The sequence below is a fragment of the Salvelinus sp. IW2-2015 genome, linkage group LG4q.1:29 (assembly GCF_002910315.2).
Source record: "Salvelinus sp. IW2-2015 linkage group LG4q.1:29, ASM291031v2, whole genome shotgun sequence".
Taxonomy (NCBI): Eukaryota; Metazoa; Chordata; class Actinopteri; order Salmoniformes; family Salmonidae; genus Salvelinus; species Salvelinus sp. IW2-2015.
This window is the reverse complement of record NC_036842.1, coordinates 3709169-3729748: the sequence shown is the minus strand read 5'-3', so window position 1 is coordinate 3729748 and position 20580 is coordinate 3709169. Positions and strand designations below refer to the sequence as shown.

The 20580-nt window shown below is 44.8% G+C and overlaps 1 protein-coding gene across 2 annotated transcripts in view; it reads left to right on the top strand.

The window, feature by feature from the left end:
- Positions 1 to 20580, top strand: part of sardh (sarcosine dehydrogenase) — a 103177-nt gene that overhangs the window by 69441 nt on the left and 13156 nt on the right. For both annotated transcript variants that reach the window (XM_023983408.2, XM_023983407.2), the window contains exons 13-19: positions 2070 to 2153; positions 2372 to 2485; positions 2742 to 2880; positions 3454 to 3567; positions 7418 to 7565; positions 15645 to 15738; positions 18200 to 18362. In XM_023983408.2, coding sequence (XP_023839176.1) covers positions 2070 to 2153; positions 2372 to 2485; positions 2742 to 2880; positions 3454 to 3567; positions 7418 to 7565; positions 15645 to 15738; positions 18200 to 18362 — 856 coding nt within the window. The remainder of the gene's footprint in view (positions 1 to 2069; positions 2154 to 2371; positions 2486 to 2741; positions 2881 to 3453; positions 3568 to 7417; positions 7566 to 15644; positions 15739 to 18199; positions 18363 to 20580) is intronic.

Here is a 20580-nt window from a genome sequence, read left to right as displayed (position 1 = left end):
GTAACATGAAGAAATATTCGCCACGTCTATTCTCTCTCCCGAAGCGCGAGAGACGGAGAGATAATACTTTGCTTTGACCGAACAAATATATTTTCTCAAATTACCTTAATCGGCTGGCCCTTATGTCCTAGTTCTGGAAATGTCATAATTCACCCTACACACTCTGACCCTTTGACTCCGATGTTGTATACCTGACAATCTTTCCCTTCTATCTGGGTCGAAAGCAAACACACACTCAACGACAATCCTGCCCACTGCTCTTTGGTGTATAATTTCATTATGCCATACAATTCATGTAGACTGCATTCAACAGTAAGGCCCAATTTTGTTTTTGATTCCCCTATGTCGTCACTTTACTTTAACATTAATTTGACTGTTATATATCTAATCAACTATGTTTGTTTAATTGTTACCCAACTTAAATTAATCATATAACAATTAACTCATTGGGAATTGGGGCACCACGAGAGCGGTTGTTTAGAGTTACCATCTCCCAAATTAAACTAAAGGTCTTTACTTATTACATCTATAAACAGTGAACTTATTAATCATAACCTTGTATCATATCATCATTCTGAACAGTTGTAACCTCCTTGCATCTGCAAAAACGCAAGCCTTACTAATGATTCAGTACTACATAAATTGGTTTAATTATTCATTTACTAGCCAACTAAATGGTAACACAGGATAAACTTACACATTTAATACATTAGAAACAGGTCCCTAGTGAACTGACAACAATATGGCTGCTTGTTACAAAAGACAGAGAGAGGGACAGACACTTAACGTTGGTACATTTAGAAACTACTCTCACTTATACTTTGCACATGAACCGCCGCCGGCTTGGAGTAAGAAAACATGAATGTATTTATGTGAAAATGCCTTGGTTTACTGTGTATCTCTCCGAACCGGGCCGCCTTTGAAAGGGGGTTGGGAATTTTCGCGGCACGCTTGTAAGGCTCTTGTTGTCCAAAAGGGTTTTCTCTGTTTTTCTCCTCTGCAGTCATCCGGTGACTTGTTGTGTAGTCCTGAACAGAAATACAGAGTTTATTCTACTTCCATTCACTCTTGAAGATGCTTATTTGAAGATAGGCTAGCCAGCCATGTCGATGTTTCCCAGTGGGGGTGATGAGAGTAGCGGAATACAATGGTGTGAAAAGAGTAGTAGAATGGTCCCACTTAAATGAACTTTTCTAGATACTTTACTTATGACAGCTATTCAGCCGTACCAGTGATTGTCCGGAAGTTGACTTTATCGTCTCTACCTCGTGTTGACATTCAGAGTTCAAACCACTTTAAACCTGACTTGCAGCTCTACATCTCTCTGGTCTGATATGGTAACTCTTAAACAGTTTGTTCAAAAGGGCAGTTCCGTCAGGCTGACACGCTCTCTGACCTCACTCAGGGGCGTGACTTGTCACTGTGCAGAGTTATGTAAAACCATTATCTCTTATGGCTCCTAAAATCATGTCCCTCTCTTAACAAAAACACTAATAATTGTTCATATTTCATGCGCAAAGATTTGGCTGGAAACTTTATGTAGTGTGTATACTTTCCAAGTTACAGTATTTCCTTTATAACATTTTTAATGGCATCACAAAATAACACACCATATGACATTAGTGTTCTTTAGATCGCCTCTGACCATTCCCCACGTTCTATGTTTGAAGACGTCGGTGTCCGCGACGTGGCTGGTTTTCCCTTTTGTAGTCCGCGATTGTCTGTAGATCCTGCCACATACGTCTCAGACACGTGGGCAATTTTTTACAACTTTGGCAAAGCGTCTCGTCTCTAAAATGTCGTGTTCGTAACATATTGTAGTTTTGGGAACCGACAAAATGTATTAAGATCAGATGTTTCTTCGATGAGAGAATTTGCTTTGTCGGCCTAGTTTCACCTAGCTCCATCCTCTCCCACTACCCTTGACTGGACTTCCTCCTCTGACTACCATATTTGGTGGTGAGAAAACGTTGTAGCCCCTGTGACGTGTCTGATTTACCCCTTCTGTCTGTGTTATTCGTGTGTGAAGGCTAATTGTAATGCTAATAGTGGTGTCACTGTTTCTCTAGGTTCTGACGGAGCAGGGCTGCGTTTTCCAGGAGAGACATGGTTGGGAGAGACCAGGATGGTTCAACCAGGACGGTGCTGCCCCAGTAAGAAACACGCATCTGAGCGGTTGCTGGTCTGAAATCCTTGATCTGTCTCCTGCTGTTGTGCCCTTGGGCAAGGCACTTAAGCCCTAGAAACGGTTCCAGGGACACCTGTCACAATGGATGATGATGAATTGTTCTTCTTGAAAGGATTTGAAAGCAAGTTCATACCATACAGAGAGGTTTTTGACCATTGTCCTAATGTGTGTTTGTGGTTGTAGGTTCTGGACTATGATTGGTACGGGGCTTATGATATTAGCAAGAACCAGAACTACAAATACAACGAGCTGCTTGGCAAGGAGTACACATTTGACTACCCTCCACATCACAACGTGGTAAGCATCTGTTTGTACTTTCAACTTCTACCCGGTACAACCAGAGGATGGGACTCCCCCTCTGAATCTGGTTCCTTTCCAGGTTTATTCCGGCTAGTATTTTTTTCCCCTTGCCACTGTGCTGGCAGTTGCTTTTTGGGGTCTTGGTTGGGTTACTGTAAAGCACTTAGTGACCGAATGTTGCTTCATGAATTCATTTGACAGATTTTTCAGCTGAATTTTCAGTCCTTACAGGGATGTGTATTTTGTATTTCAGATCAAAAATGAGTGTCTGACGTGCAGACATGGAGTCTCGGTGTTTAACATGTCCTACTTTGGAAAGTTTTACCTCACCGGGCCAGATGCTAAGAAGGCTGCCGATTGGCTATTCTCCGCAGATGTCAACAAAATTCCAGGTGAGTCTTCGTGCACGACTACCACAGATCGTTTGCATACACAAAAATGCGTGCACACGCCCCCACCCCACACTGCTGGCCCCTGAATAATGTAGCCCAGCAGTACCCAGTGAGGCAGGAGAGGAGATGCAGGACTGTTTAAATTACAGATGAGCTTTGAGGTACAGTCCAATCCATCTGTCCCCACACACATCCTCTGGCCCATGCTGCATGTGAACACTGGAACATTGTGGCTTTGATCTCACTTAGTCATAGTGAGAGGTCTTAGCTAACCTCATGCCACCACATGGCCTAGCCATGACCCCGTGTCTAACACTAGGATGTTCTTCATCCATAGGGCCTTGAACTTCTCCTGACTCGGAAAAATGGCTATACATTAAATAATGTTATGGGTCAGGTGACATGGTCACGTCCTACTAATCAGTCAATCAATGACGTGTGTATATCGCCCTTTTTCGAGCAAACATTTGTCACAAAATGCTTCATAGGACTACTCTTCACACCTCCCTTCTGCTGTATGCGTGTGTCCTCCAATGTGCTGGTTTGATTGACAGCTGGATCCTTGTGTTGCAGGCTCTACTGTGTACACCTGTATGCTGAACAAGAGAGGAGGATCTGAGGCTGATCTCACAGTCAGCCGGCTAGAGGCTGGCACTGCCAACCTGCCCCTGGCTCCAGAGTCCAACGGTAAGAGGAGAGTGGGATGTGGGATTTCATTAATTTCGATATTAATTTTATGTATTTGACAGGGACATTGCACATGTATCATTAATCATCATCTGTGACTTACTTTTACCACCTGTGACTTAACCTCAGAAAATATATACCACTTAGCAGAGTGATCCCAGCGGAAACGGAACCCACAACGTTGGCATTGCTAGTGCTGCTCTCTCACCAACTGAACCTCACAGGACCTATTTACATATTGTGACTTAAATCCTCTGACTTAACCTTTAGAATGGATGTTCTCTGATGTTCTCTCTGAGAAGCCCTTGTAGAATATTTAACTTCTCTGGGATATGTGGGACGCTAACGTCCCACTTGGCCAAAAGCCAGTAAAAATGCAGAGCGCCAAATTCAAATAAATTACTATAAAAATCAAACTTTCATGAAATCACAAATTAAAGCTACACTTGTTGTGAATCCAGCCAACATGTCTGATTTCAAAAAGGATTTACGGCGAAAGCACACCTTGCGATTATGTTAGGTCAGTACATAGCCACAGAAAAACAAAGCCATTTTCCAGCCAAAGAGAGGAGTAACAAAAAGCAGAAATAGAGATAAAATGAATCACTAACCTTTGATGATCTTCATCAGATGACACTCATAGGACTTCATGTTACACAATACATGTATGTTTTGTTCGGTAAAGTTCATATTTATATCCAAAAATCTGAGTTTAGGCGGGACGCTACTGTCTCACTTGGCCAAAAGCCAGAGAAAATGCAGAGCGCCAAATTCAAATAATTTAAGTTTGATTTTTATAGTAATTTAAATCACACATGAAAGATACCAAATTAAAGCTACACTGGTTGTGAATCCAGCCAACATGTCAGAATTCAAATAGGCTTTTCGGCGAAAGCAAACGATGCTATTATGATGAGTTAGCACCATAGTAAACAAAGAGAGAAGCATATTTCAACCCTGCAAGCGCGACACAAAACGCAGAAATAAAAATATAATTCATGCCTTACCTTTGACGAGCTTCTGTTGGCACTCCAATATGTCCCATAAACATCACAAATGGTCCTTTTGTTCGATTTAATTCTGTCGATATATATCCAAAATGTCCATTTATTTGGCGTGTTTGATCCAGAAAAACACCGGTTCCAACTTGTGAAACGTGACTAAAAAATATCTCAAAAGTTACCTGTAAACTTTGCCAAAACATTTCAAACTACTTTTGTAATACAACTTTAGGTATTTTTTAATGTAAATAATCGATAAAATTGAAGACGGGATGATCTCTGTTCAATACAGGATTAAAACAAACTGTAGCTAGCTTTCTGGTCACTCGCCTCATACTAACAGGACACTTCCAGTGACCCTCGTTCAAGATGGCCGTACTTCTTCATTACACAAAGGAAAAAACCTCAACCAATTTCTAAAGACTGTTGACATCCAGTGGAAGTGGTAGGAACTGCAAGAAGGTCAATTAGAAATCTGTATACCCAATGAAAATCCATTGAAAAGAGAGTGACCTCAAAAAAATAAAATCTGAATGGTTTGTCCTCGGGGTTTCGCCTGCTAAATAAGTTCTGTTATACTCACAGACATGAGTCAAACCGTTTTAGAAACTTCAGAGTGTTTTCTATCCAAATCTACTAATAATATGCATATCTTATCTTCTGGGGATGAGTAGCTGGCAGTCGAATTTGGGTATGCTTTTCATCCAAACGTGAAAATGCTGCCCCCTATCCTAGAGAAGTTAAGTAACACGGCGGCGCTACAGTAGCTTGCTTGTAACTAGCAGTGGTCAGAGACGCCGTGGCCGAAATCTGTCTTGCGTGCTACTTGCTAAAATGACATACTGCCCAGTCAAAGCTCTTTTCTGTCCTGGCACCCAAATGCTGGAACCGGCTTCACCCTGAAGCTAGGACAGCAGAGTCCCTGCCCATCTTCCGACTATCTTAAATAATCACACAGCACCTCCTTCTCTCCCCTCTCCCACCCTGTGTGTAAAATGAATAAAAATACAAATAAAAACTTTGCAACTAACACACTCAGTTGACTTTTCCCCCTTACTAGCACCGACTTTGCTGATAGCTACATTATTGAGGACAAATGTACTATGATACAGTATGTGGTTGTCCCATCTAGCTATCTAAAGATGAATGTATGTTGCTCTGCATAAGAGCATCTGCTGAATGGCTAAAATGTCTACTTTGAAGTATATTGTAGAGACACTTTTGTAGGAGGGCTTGGGGTGTGATCACCATGAAGTGTGGAATAAATATAGAGACTTTTTCACCGGGAATCGACGAGTACAGACGTTCCTGCTTTTTGCTACCTTGAAGTATTGCCTTGCCTAACCTCTTTCCCGAATCTGCAATGTTGTGTTATGTTCGTTCCACGAAAAGAGTGCCTTTTTGTGTCCCTTTTTGATATTTTAAGTAGAAATTGTGCACCAATATAGAATTTTAAGTCTTGAGAATTCAAGAAATCTGATTTGTAGTATGACTAAAGACTTGCTAAATGGCCTAGTCAGTATTTTGACATGTTCCTCTGTGCACTTTCTGTGACTTTTAACCCACGTGACCCCGAAATTTCTCCCATGTTTTCACCATCATCGTAAATCCCTAGTTATTTTGTTGCTTTGACAGTCATGTATGATTTATTTCATGTGATTTAGGGTCAACCTTGTTAACGGAACTGAACTCTCATTTTAATATGGTGAAACTATTCCTTTTCAAAATAAACATTGAACATCTAATAGTTGAATCGTTGTGAAAAAGCAGGTGAGCTGGTCTTTATGGTCATTTTCAGGTTTTTTTTGTGGTGGAAAACTGAGCTGGTTGAGCATAACACGTCAACCCTGTTACCCATAGATAAACAGGCTAGAAATGTTTTGACAATTACATTTTATTTGATTGATGTTCGATCGGGTTCAAGTCTGGGGTTTGGCTGGGCAACTCAAGGACATTCGGAGGCTTGTCCTGAAGCCACTCCTGCGTTATCTTGGCTGTGTGCATAGGGTCGTTGTCCTGTTGGAAGGTGAACCTTCGCCCCAGTCTGAGGTCCTGAGCGCTCTGGAGGAGGTTTTCATCAAGGATCTCTCTGTTCTTTGCGCGGTTCATCTTTCCCTTGATCCTGACTAATCTCCCAGTCCCCACAAATTAACTTTTAACAAGGCACACCTGTTAATTGAAATGCATTCCAGGTGACTACCTTATGAAGCTGGTTGAGAGAGTGCCAAGAGTGTGCAAAGCTTTCATCAAGGCAAAGGGTGGCTACTTTGAAGAATCTTAAATATATTTTGATTTAACACTTTTTTGGTTACTACAGGATTCCATATGTGTTATTTCCTAGTTTTGATGTCTTCACTATTATTCTACAATGTAGAAAATAGTCAAAATAAAGAAAAACCCTTGAATGAGTAGGTGGGTTCAAACTCTTCTCTCTCTCGATGGTAAAGTTTTTTATGAAGCTGAACATGTGCTCTCTCTTACAGAATGTGAAATGTAAAGTTATGTTTGATCAAGTTGCACTCATCAAAAGGCATCACATTAAAACGTTATCAGTGCAAAGTGCCTCTGAATGATTTCTCCAGCTTGCTCACAAAGTCAACTTCTGAAGCAACATTGAAGTCATCCGGGGACCCGTGTGGAAGGGAAAACAAATTGAAATCGGAGAACTTCTCTGACGGGTTGTTTGCCTGATCAATGCCCTCCAATGTGGAAATGTGACTCCACATCCACTGATGTGTGCGCCTGCACTGTGGGTACTCACTTTTATGCATGTTTGTGTTTACTGGACAGTATAGATGAGTAAACACCTATGTCTCATTCGTTCTGTCTGGAATCTCGCCCTCTACCAGGTGACGCATACTACCTGGCCATCGGTGGCGGTGTAGCAGAACACAACTGGAACCACATCAAGACTGTTCTCCAGGATGAGGGTTTCAACTGCCAGCTGGCTGACTACTCTGAAGACATGGGCATGATCAGCATCCAGGGGCCCAAGAGGTGAGTGTGAACCCCCCCCCCCCCCCCCYCCMMMCAGGTGCCTTAATGTTACCCTTACACTAACCATCCAGTGGCCTAAGAGGTGAAACTTGCTCATTGGTGCATCTCAAAGGGAACCACACAGGGTGGCAGGTGCATAGGTTTGGGGGAGACGATGACAGAGGTGAGCCCCCCTCATGGGTGCAATAACAGGTCCTTATCACTGTCCTGAGCAGAGGGGTTATGCCCATTTTGAAACTGACCCCTGGAACATCTCATTTGAAAATCATGGGCATTAATATGGAGTTGGTCCCCCCTTTGCGGCTATAACAGCATCCACTCTTCTGGGAAGGCTTTCCACTAGATGTTGGAAAATTACTGCGGGGACTTGCTTCCATTCAGCCACGCGCATTAGTGAGGTTGGGCGATTAGGCCTGGCTCGCAGTCGGCGTTCCAATTCATCCCAAAGGTGTTCGATAGGTTTGAGTTCAGGGCTCTGTGCAGGCCAGTCATGTTCTTCCACACCGATCTCGACAAACCATTGAATGTCATTGTATGCTGTAGCGTTACGATATCCCTTCAATGGAACTAAGGGGCCTAGCACAAACCATGGAAAACAGCCCCAGACCATTATTCCTCCTCCACCAAACTTTACAGTTGGCACTACACATTTCGGGCAGGTAGTGTTCTCCTGGCATCCACCAAATCCAGATTTGTCCGTTGGACTTCCGAATGGTGAAGTGTGATTAATCACTGCAGAGAACACGTTTCCACTGCTCCAGAGTCCAATGGTGGCGAGCTTTACACCACTCCAGCCGACCCTTGGCATTGCGCATGGTGATCTTAGGCTTGTCTGCGCCTGCTTGGCCATGGAAACCCATTTCATGAAGCTCCCGACTAACAGCTCTTGTGCTGACGTTGCTTCGAGGCAGTTTGGAACTCGGTAGTGAGCATTGCAATGGTCTCTGACGTCAACCGCAGCAAGGATACACAGAAATCATCATACACAGAAATCTTGCCTCAGGAAAGGGCCTGTTATTTCCAAGTCAAACCTAGGAAGGAGTGCGTCATACGTTACACTCAGGAAAGGGCCTCTCCTTGTGATGAAACACTAGTCTGTAACTGTATCCGGTAACTGTTAGAGCCATGAGGAATAGGTGCAACAGTCATACAATCTTGACCATAGTACTCATTGTGGTCTGATTTCATGCCACTTGAGCATAACAGCCTTGCTAAGTTATGAAACCATTGACATTGGAATTGCAACGTTCGTTTTCTCTCTCTCACTACACGGCAATTTAATCAACCCTACAGTTCCCTTACTGCATCTAGTATGGGCAAACAGTGTGTGTGGCAGCTACATTGCCATCCCCCTGGGTTTATCAGTATTAAAAACGGTAAATGATTCCCTGAATGCTTACGAAACGGAATGGCAAATAACCCTGCTCAATAAAGACTCCCTCATTTCTCATATGTCTTCAGTTTCTGAGATGAGGCTCTCACTTCTGCTTAGAGTAAGCCACTAGTCATCAGCACAACCACTACACACACACACACACACACACACAGTTACACACACACAGTTACGCGCTTGCGCACCCATGCACAGTTACACGCGCACGTACGCACTCAGTTACGCACGTACGCACAGTTACGCACACACAGTTACACGCGCACGTACGCACTCAGTTACACGCGCACGTACGCACTCAGTTACGCACGTACGCACAGTTACGCACACACAGTTACACGCGCACGTACGCACTCAGTTACACGCGCATTTACGCACACACAGTTACACGCGCACGTACGCACTCAGTTACAAGCGCATGTACGCACTCAGTTACGCACGCACAGTTACACGCGCACGAGTAACGCAACTCAGTTACGCACGCACCAGTTACACGCGCACGTACGCACTGTTACGCACGCACAACGTTACACAGACGCGCACGCACGCACAGTTACACGCGCACGTACGCACAGTTACACGCGCACGTACCAGCAGTTACGCGCGCACAGTTACATGCGCACGTACGCACTCAGTTACACGCGCACGCACGCTACAGTTTACGCACCGCACAGTTACTCAGTTGCACGCACACACACATAGTTACATACGTTTACAGCAGTTACATACACATAAAGGCACATACAGTCGTGGCCAAAAGTTTGAGAATGACACAAATATTAATTTCCACAAAGTTTGCTGCTTCAGTGTCTTTAGATATTTTTGTCAGATGTTACTATGGAATACTGAAGTATAATTACAAGCATTTCATAAGTGTCAAAGGCTTTTATTGACAATTACATGAAGTTGATGCAAAGAGTCAATATTTGCAGTGTTGACCCTTCTTTTTCAAGACCTCTGCAATCGCCCTGGCACGCTGTCAATTAACTTCTGGCCACATCCTGACTGATGGCAGCCCATTCTTGCATAATCAATGCTTGGAGTTTGTCAGAATTTGTGGGTTTTGTTTGTCCACCAACCTTTTTGAGGATTGACCACAAGTTCTCAATGGGAATTAAGGTCTGGGAGTTTCCTTGGCCATGGACCCAAAATATCGATGTTTTGTTCCCCGAGCCACTTAGTTATCACTTTTGCCTTATGGCAAGGTGCTCCATCATGCTGGAAAAGGCATTGTTCGTCACCAAACTGTTCCTGGTGGTTGGGAGAAGTGGCTCTCGGAGGATGTGTTGGTACCATTTTTTATTCATGGCTGTGTTCTTAGGCAAAATTGTAAGTGAGCCGACTCCCTTGGCTGAGAAGCAACCTCACACATGAATGGTCTCAGGATGCTTTACTGTTGCATGACACAGGACTGATGGTAGCGCTCACCTTGTCTTCTCCGGACAAGCTTTTTTACGGATGCCCCAAACAATCGTAATGGGGATTCATCAGAGAAATGACTTTATCCCAGTCTTCAGCAGTCCAATCCCTGTACCTTTTGCAGAATATCAGTCTGTCCCTGATGTTTTTCCTGGGAGAGAAGTGGCTTCTTTGCTGCCCTTCTTGACACCAGGCCATCCTCCAAAAGTCGTTGCCTCACTGTGCGTGCAGATGCACTCACACCTGCCTGCTGCCATTCCTGAGCAAGCTCTGTATGGTGATGCCCAGATCCCGCAGCTGAATCAACTTTAGGGAGCGGTCCTGGCGCTTGCTGGACTCTCTTGGGCGCCCTGAAGCATTCTTCACAACAATTGAACCGCTCTCCTTGAAGTTCTTGATGATCCGATAAATTGTTGATTTAGGTGCAATCTTACTGCAGCAATATCCTTGCCTGTGAACCCTTTTTGTGCAAAGCAATGATGATGGTGGCACGTGTATCCTTTCAGGTAACCATGATTGACAGAGGAAGAACAATGATTCCAAGCACCACCTTCCTTTTGAAGCTTCCAGTCTGTTATTCGAACTCAATCAGCATGACAGTGATCTCCAGCCTTGTCCTCGTCAACACTCACACCTATGTTAACGAGAGAATCACTGACATGTCAGCCGGTCCTTTTGTGGCAGGCTGAAATGCAGTGGAAATGTTTTTGAGGGATTCAGTTAATTTGCATGGCAAAGAGAACTTTGCAATTAATTGCAATTCATCTGATCACTCTTCATAACATTCTGAGTATATGCAAATTGCCATCATACAAACTGAGGCAGCAAGACTTGTGTGAAAATTAATATTTGTGTCATTCTCAACTTTTGGCCACGACTGTACACCGTTTCTGAGATGAGGCACTCACTTTACTTAGAGTAAGTCACTAGTCATCAGCACAACGAATATGTTCACTTACAGTAACTGCTGGTTTACTTACAGCAATAGCACAACTAACATGTCACTTACAGTAACTGCTGTTTTACTTACAGCAATAGCACAACGAATATGTCACTTACAGTAACTGCTGTTTTACTTACAGCAATAGCACAACGAATATGTCACTTACAGTAACTGCTTGTTTACTTACAGCAATAGCACAACTAACATGTCACTTACAGTAACTGCTGTTTTACTTACAGCAATAGCACAAACGAATATGTCACTTACAGTAACTGCTGTTTTACTTACAGCCAATAGCACAACGAATATGTCACTTACAGTAACTGCTGGTTTACTTACAGCAATAGCACAACTAACATGTCACTTACAGTAACCTGCCAGTTTACTTAAAGTAATTCATCAGCACAACCCGTAACGTTAGTCACATACAGTTACCCTAGCCTTACTCACTGTATAGCCTTCATTTAAGTCACCCTGGACAGACGTGGGTGAGCAAAGCTGCTCTAGGCCCAAAACTTTTTTAAACGTTCCGGTTTTCACTGTGAAGGTGAACTTGCTGTGGACCTTATCGTTATGGCTGTCCCCGGGCCACCACCTGCTCCGTCTGTCTCTCTGTCGCAACAGACTAACTCCAGCTTGTAGAAATGACTGTCCCCAGCCCCCATACATATTAGTGTCTTTTTCATCATGTCTCCCCGCCCCCGTCATCTCTCCCTTCCTCCCTCGTCCCCCTTCCCACAATCCTGAAATATGAATGAAATGCTGTCACAACACGTCTGAAACCCGAATGAGTCCCCAGTGTAGCGACGAGGAGGCAATGAGAGGATATTGAAGAGAGGGTGGGGGGGGGGGTTCTCTCTGGTCTGATTTGTATCGGAGTACACGGATAGGCAGGGGCCACATACCTGTTCCCTTGTACTGTGTGGGCTCTGTGTATCACATATACATAGTTGGGGCTGAATTAGTTGTTCTGCAAATAGTTTGATGAAGTTTTAATTAGTGCAATCTCAATTTAGAAATGTTTAATTCGATGTTGTCACGTAATAGTGCAATAGGAGTTTTACAACAACACAAATTAGGAGTTTGGTTAGATTTGGGGGCGATATGCAGCCAGCTGTGTGTGTGTGTGTGTGATTTTTCATTAGGAACAGATCTGTGATCCTGCGCTAACTGCCGCACTAAATGGGTAGTCTGATCAACTAATTGGCTGTTTCACAGCCCACACTATCCACGCACTAACGCACACACTCACAGGGTTTATAATTAGACAGCTTGTCGGCCTCTACAGTTCAGTAAGCATGACGTTTCAGAGGGAAGGGAGTGGGCGGAGGCTGTTCATGAAATATCGGAGCGCTTTATACCACTTTATACCACTGATCCATTCGACGGCAACTCATACACATTGCCTCATACATAAAAATAAAATAAAAAACCTGAAACCACCTACCTTCACGAACAAAATATATTGTTATCTCTCTACCTCCACATATTCCCCTGGCCCTACACCCTATCGCCCTCTGTACCTCACACATTTATTTTGTCCTTATGAGTTCCTCTGCTTAGTGGTACGTGCTTGCACATGCGCACACACACACACACACACACGCTCTGGCAGAGCCTAAACATCCATTACTCGTCCGCCGTCCACCGGCAGCCGCTCCAACTCTGAGATTTACCTCTAAAGAATGATGCGTCTGACCTCAGCCAGCCGTTCAGCCATTCCTGTACCTAGAAAAGCCCTGGTCCCTGTCGTAAATGGCATATTTTGGCATATTTTTATACAGAGGTTTGTTTATCAACGTAGCGGCTCACAGTCCACGTCTCTGCCCTAGTGTAAACATCCGTCACTTTGACTGCCGCCAATGTAGCGACGCTGTGTGTGTGTCTTGAGGACGGAGCCTTATTGACCTGTACCCGGAGACGTCGCCGCCGCCCTCCCTAAATGAGGGAGCCATCTCGATCTCAATTTAGAGTGCAGTTACTCAATTGTTTAAAACGCTGTCCCCTGTCTCCTCCCCTTCTTCGGGCACTTGTTGTAAAGGATTTGACGGGTGAAAACAATATGGTGGAGAAACTCATCATTATGCTGGAGGAAAGAAGGGTACGAGCCAAATGAGGGAAGCATCACAGTGGAAGAGGTGCTCCCTCTGAGCTCATCGTCTAGGCTGTTTTAGCCCAATAGCCCTCTCAATAGCCCTGCAAGCCACGCAGCTGCTACCAATGACTACAGTCAGGGGCCCTTCAGTGATAGCCTGATCGCAAATTGGTTTGTGCTGTCTTGCCAGCTCCTTACAGTCATTGTCTAGTTTGGCAAGACGGCACAAACAGATCTGGGATCGGGCTACTTCAGTGACAAGGCACTTTCCAGAAAGCAGATTGTGTGTGCGCGCAGAGGAACTCATAAGGACAGACCCGGGCACAGTGTCGGGGACAACACCCAACCAAACCTGAACACTGGCATGAAATATTAATGTTTTGTTTTTGTCTACTCCATCATGAGTGTGTGTTTACACTGCCTGTCTGACTTACAGTTGAAGTCGGACGTTTACATACACCTTAACATTTAACATTTAACATTTAAACTCAGTTTTTCACAATTCCTGACATTTAATCCTAGTACAAATTCCCTGTCTTAGGTCAGTTAGGATCACCACTTTTATTTTAAGAATGTGTAATGTCAGAATAATAGTAGAGAATTATTTATTTCTACTTATTTCTTTCATCACACAGTTTACATACACTAAATTAGTATTTGTAGCATTGCCTTTAAATTGTTTAACTTGGGTTAAACATTTTGGGTAGCCTTCCACAAGCTTCCACAAGTTGGGTGAATTTTGGCCCATTCCTACTGACAGAGCTGGTGTAACTGAGTCAGGTTGGTAGGTCTCCTTGCTCGCACACGCTTTTTCAGTTATGCCCACAAATTTTCTATTTTCTATGGGATTGAGGTCAGGGCTTTCCAATACCTTGACTTTGTTGTCCTTAAGCCATTTTGCCACAACTTTGGAAGTATGCTTGGGGTCATTGTTCATTTGGAAGACCCATTTGCGACTGAGCTTTAACTTCCTGACTGATGTCTTGAGATGTTGCTTCAATATATCCACATAATTTTACTTCCTCATGATGCCATCTATTTTGTGAAGTGCACCAGTCCCTCCTGCAGCAAAGCACCCCCACAACATGATGCTGCTACCACCGTGCTTCAAGGTTGGGATGGTTTTCTTCGGCTTTCAGGCATCCCCCTTTTTCATCACAACCTAACGATGGTAATTATGGCCAAACAGTTCTATTTTTGTTTCATCAGACCAGAGGACATTTCTCCTAAAAGTACGATCTTTGTCCCCATGTGCAGTTGCAAACCGTAGTCTGGCTTTTTTATGGCAGTTTTGGAGCAGTGTCTTCTTCCTTGCTGAGCAGCCTTTCAGGTTATGTCGATATAGGACTCGTTTTATTGTGGATATAGATACTTTTGTACCTGTTTCCTCCAGCATCTTCACAAGGTCCTTTGCTGCTGTTCTGGGATTGATTTGCACTTTTCGCACCAAAGTACGTTCATCTCTAGGAGACAGAACACGTCTCCTTCCTGAGGTGTATGACGGCTGCGTGGTCCAATGGTGTTTATACTTGCATACTATTGTTTGTACAGATGAACGTGGTACCTTCAGGCGTTTTGAAATTGCTCCCAAGGATGAACCAGACTTGTGGAGGTCTAGAATGTTTTTCTGAGGTCTTGGCTGATTTCTTTAAATTTTCCCATGATGTCAAGCAAAGAGGCACTGAGTTTGAAGGTAGGCCTTGAAATACATCCACAGGTACACCTCCAATTGACTCAAATTATGTCAATTAGCCTATCTGAAGCTTCTAAAGCCATGACATTTTCTGGAATTTTCCAAGCTGTTTAAAGACAGTCAACTTAGTGTATGTAAACTTCTGACCCACTGGAATTGTGATGCATTGAATTATAAGTGAAATAATCTGTAAACAATTGTTGGAAAAATGACTTGTGTCATGCACAAAGTAGATGTCCTAACCGACTTGCCAAAACTATAGTTTGTGGTTGAAAAACGAGTTAATGACTCCAACCTAAGGGTATGTAAACTTCCGACTTCAACTGTACATTGTCTGTAGTGGACTTTTCTCAGATGAACAGGTTGACTGCTAGGTACTTTGGCTGACGCGAGCTCTGCTGCCATTGGTGATTGACAGATAAACTGTTGATCCCTTTGGCAGTTGCTGGTTAGAGCAGTTCCTGATTGACAGGTGATTGGCTGATACTGGTCTTATTGACAGCCGATTCGCTGACGTGGTGTTCTGTGTCTGTCCACAGTCGAGAGGTGCTACAGGAGATCCTGGATACAGACCTGAGTAACGACGCCTTCCCTTTCTCTACACACAAAGTCTGTAACGCTGCCGGACACAAAGTAAGAGAAAGGGCCTGTCTGTCTTCCTTCCTGGCTGGCTGGCTCTATTGGTCTGTCTGGCTATCAGTTATTTTCCCCTTTCATTCCCACCCTTACACACACACACACCTGCCTCATCAAATGTATAATTTAATATGGTACAAATTACTCTTCTTCACACAGTGATGTCAATTGCCAATGGGATTCAAGTAGTGAATTTGAATAAATGTACACTTGTTTGAAGAAGGGTTGTTTTCTCCTGAGTGTGCATGAGAGAGAGCAAGGAAAGAGGCGATGGTGCATATCTCCGCGTGTGTGCGTTCATGCGTGCACAAAGGTGGTTGTTGCACGTGCGCGTTTGTGTGTCGCCGCCTGCGTGTGTGTTTGTTGTGTGTCTTGGCCTAGTTGTGTATTGTGTGAGGAACCTGAGTGAGTGTGTTGTGCCTGTTTCTGGGACAGATGGCCTGGCTTACATCACCCCTGTGACTGACTGAGACCTCATGTCAAACACTCTGCACACTTCTCTAACCTCCCTCTCTCTTTTTGTTCTATTGCTCTCTCTCTCATCTGTCCCGGTCCTCCTCTCCATGATTCATATCTCCCTTGAATCTAAACATTTTAGCCTTTCACCATCCAGTCTTTTCGTCCTCTCTGCCCCATTTCAGAGTTGTAGAAAACATTTACGTCTCTGTACATTTAACACATACCATCTTAATTTGACCAGTTTCTCACAGCAGTAAAATAATCCTGCAGGAAATCTGAATAATGTGGATTAAAATGAATGGGTATTTCTGTAGGGGTTGATGTGTTTTTCGTTGGGGCAAATCAAGTGTAAGTGGAAATTCCAAACGTTAGAAGCCTTTTTTAAACCTTCAACACACTACAAGTTGCAACAGTCTGACAACAGTGATCAAATTAAGAGACAACATCTCCATACATGTTTTAGCTTGATAGCTGTAATACATTTTGGAGTGTTTTATAAACATCCCAATACAGCTCTAACTATTACACTGTAATTACAGTACAGTATAAAACACTGGCTCCTCCGTATGTTTCCCGGTAGATGAGCAGAGCAGCGTTGGAACGGAGTGGCTCTCCTCTCCCAAATAAAGACAGCTCTATTTCGAACTAAGCCTCTGGCTCAGTGTCGCTAATGCATTCGGTTTTGATTTAGCGGAATTATGTCATCGTTTTTTTCCTGGAACCCTCTTGTTTTTTGGCATCTGCCTGCCTTCACTAATGCCCCATCCTGTCCTACATTAAGTACGGTCTTGATGGCATTTTAATCTCAATGATGGTCTCACTGCTGTGCTGTAAACACTGTCTTTGCCTGTTCCCCAACTCACTCATTACACGTCATTCTCTCATACAGGTTTACCATACCGTGAGGCGGGTTGTTTGGTTTGGGGGGGGTGTGCGTGCACGTGGGGGGGTGTGCATGCATGCACATGCGCACACGTGCACACACCCACCCACACGCACACCCACCCATATGCATGCACGTGGGTGTGCATGTGTGCCTGCATGTGCATGCATGATTATTATTTGTATGTGTTATGTGAGAGGATCTTGGCCTAGTTCTGTCCGGATCCCTAGAGTTTCCTGCTGTGTGTGGGGGGGATAAAGGGACCTGTGTGAGGCTGTGCTGGCCAGATGGTGTGGCTGACAGGGCCTCCTCTGGGGCTGCCTCTTCAACTATCCTTGCTGTTGTCACATCTCCTCTGCTTCTCCTCACATTCCTCCTGCTGTCCTGCTTCACCAGTCTCTCACCCTCTCTCCTTCTTTAGTCTCTCGCCCTCTCTCCTTCTTTAGTCTCTCGCCCTCTCTCCTTCTTTAGTCTCTCGCCCTCTCTCCTTCTTTAGTCTCTCGCCCTCTCTCCTTCTTTAGTCTCTCGTCTCCTGCTCTTCCTCTTTTCTTCTCCCTATCCAGCTCTATCCCTAACACATTTTTATCAGTCCCCATCCTGTTCCTTTCCTTCTTTCCCATGCTTCTGTTCATCCTCCCACGCTCTCTCTCTCTCTCCTCTCTGTTCCCTCTCTCTCTGCGAGGAACTTCTTCATTAGAATGTACGGCAGCCAGGCATACAGACCATGTCCTTGAAGACGTGGTGTGTGTGTGGGAGCAGTAGATAGTAGGAGGGTTACAGAGCAGCTGTGCTGTTCTCCAGAAGGGTTCTCTCTGTCAGACTAGACCAGTGTGAGCTGCCTTCCTGCTCTCAAGGACAACTCGTACACAATTCCTCTCTTCATTCCATCTATATTACGTTGGGTTCTGGCCATGCAATTTTAAAGTCTCATTGCATACAGTTTGTTGGAAAGAGGGAACCTATCGGTTGCAATTACTGTATCTTATTAGAGCCCCGTCATGTCCCAGGACGTTTTAAATGATCACTTTGTTCGTTCGCTCACTTAACTCACTGTCTTTCGCTCATTCAATCACTCGCTCATGAATTCTCATTCTGTCCCCCCCTCCCCCCCTCTAGGTGCGTGCCATGCGTCTGTCCTTCGTGGGCGAGCTGGGCTGGGAACTGCACATCCCTAAGGACTCCTGCTTGCCCGTCTACCAGGCTGTCATGGCTGCCGGTGCCAAGCACAGCATCATCAACGCCGGATACAGAGCCATCGACTCCCTCAGTATAGAGAAAGGTGTTTGTGTGTGCGTGTGTGTGTGTGTGCCAATGACTCCCTCAGCATGGAGAGAACTGTGTACTCCAGCATCGAGAAAGGTATAGTACAGCTTAGCTCTGAAAGAGTTTGGTGGCAGAACAACAGTTTTTCCGGAACCAGCTGTGGTGTTCTGAGCTGAGGGGCTGGTGGGCTGGTGGCAACACAACACAACACAACCACCAGCTGTGCTTCAGCTGTGACGCGTTCCAGGAAAACATAGGGCTATTAGTGAGATGTGCCAGGAAAAGTTTGGACTTTACTACCCCTTTTCATCTGTAACGGCAGTGGGATAATCACACACTACAGATTTCTTATTAGCTTAGTTTGGCAATGACACGGAGTACAAGGTGTGGAATGTTAGCTTAACTGACTAGTACCCAGGCTAAGAGTACAGTGACAGTCCTATAAATGTCTTAACTGAATGTATAGACTTCCATAGGCAGCAGGCAGTGTATCAGATGTACAGATTTCCATAGGTAACAGTCGTAGTGTGGTCACGATACCAGTATCGCGATACCAGGAAGTAAGGAAGCAAAGGAAACAAAACGTGAAGCGGACAGAATATCTTGAGGAAAACAGTCCCGAGGTTGGAAAAAACTGCCTTATGTTGTCACCCAGAGTCACATTTGTTTTACAAAAGTAGATTTTAAAGGACCATAGAGTTTTGTCGGCTTCGTGCCTCATTTTTTGCCAAGGATAACCTGGTATGGTAAGTATCGCGATACTGGTGTCGGGACAACACGGAGCAGAAGCTGTAAGTGAAACAGAGCGTGTTTTGGTTCATTAGATAGATACCCGTGTCCTTTGAGAGAACAGCAGTAGCATGACTAGCAGAAATAAGAAACCCGTTACAGTGGCTGTTTGATGTATCAGCAGTATCCTATATTGTTAGCTTGTACTTCAACATCACTCGGGATCAACCACAGTGTACTGTGTACCCGCTCTGTTTAGTCTGTTGACAGGCCGGGGGAGCTGGCAGTGTATATGCATTACAGTAACTTATTTGTGTCGGCGGGTAACCGCAGGGTGCATGTGACGTGCTGAGGTTAGTTGCATGGCCGCTTGCCACGTGCTTGCATACTCTAGCTTACAGCTTGCTCCCGCCGGCTAGCCCTTGTGGTGAATTGGGGAGAAGCTTCATGCACAAGTCTCCCCTTGCCTGGACAAAGCCTCTCCATGACCAAGACTCCTGTCGGGCCTCCTCGCGGTGGCACATGTTAACTGGTTGTCTTGAAACTCCAGTCTAACCGGCTGGGGATCTCGGGAGCAGCAGTGGGCCCCAGAGATGCGTCTGTACAGGCCCACCTCTGTGTGGACAAGTCCTGGCAGCCATCAACCACTGTCCCGCTGCCTTGTGGGTTAGTCTGGTACGACAAAGGCTTGGGGAGCACACCCTGAGAGAGAATCTGTCCAGACAAATTTGTCAACATCCTTTGCCAGTTCCATGATGGGATGATGGCTCGGGTGGCCATAGGAGGGCAGGAGTCGGTGCCCTTTAGAGTAAGCATCGGTGTGAGGCAGGGGTGTGTGTGCTCACACCGGTACTCTTTAACATCTTCCTTCTACATGTCACCCAGCTTCTCCAGAAAGAGTTTGAGGACAGCAGGGGTTTTGCAGTGGACTTCAGGTTGGATGGAAACCTATTCAACATCAGGAGGCTCCAAGCAACCACCAAGGTTTTGACGGAACGGGTTCTTGAGCTGCAGGATGCTGATGACTGTGCTCTTGTGGCCCATACTCCGGAAGAGCTTCAGTCTGTCCTTGTAGCAGCTGTGATGGTCTATAGCAGGACGGGACTGTCTATCAACACCACCAAGACAGAGGTGGTCTGCCAATGGAGATCCAGCCCTCCACCCACCATGCCTGTCTTCACCATTGAACACAAATCACTGGCAATAGTTCCGTCCTTAAAATACCTGGGCAGCATTCTTTCGGACTGCAGCATTGACCTCGAATCAAAATAGGATCAAGGAAGCATCAACTGCCTTCGGGAAACTCCTAAAACTTCCTAAACAGGAATCTCCACAACAAAGTTGCCGTCTGCATCACCATACTTTTTTACAGCTATGAAGCCTGGGTCACTTAGTCGCCACAACATGCAGCTCGAGCGATTCCACATTAGACGCCTGCCTTGCATCCTGGGAATCCCCTGGTGCAACCGTGTGCCCCATACAGAAATACTTGCTAAGACCAACTG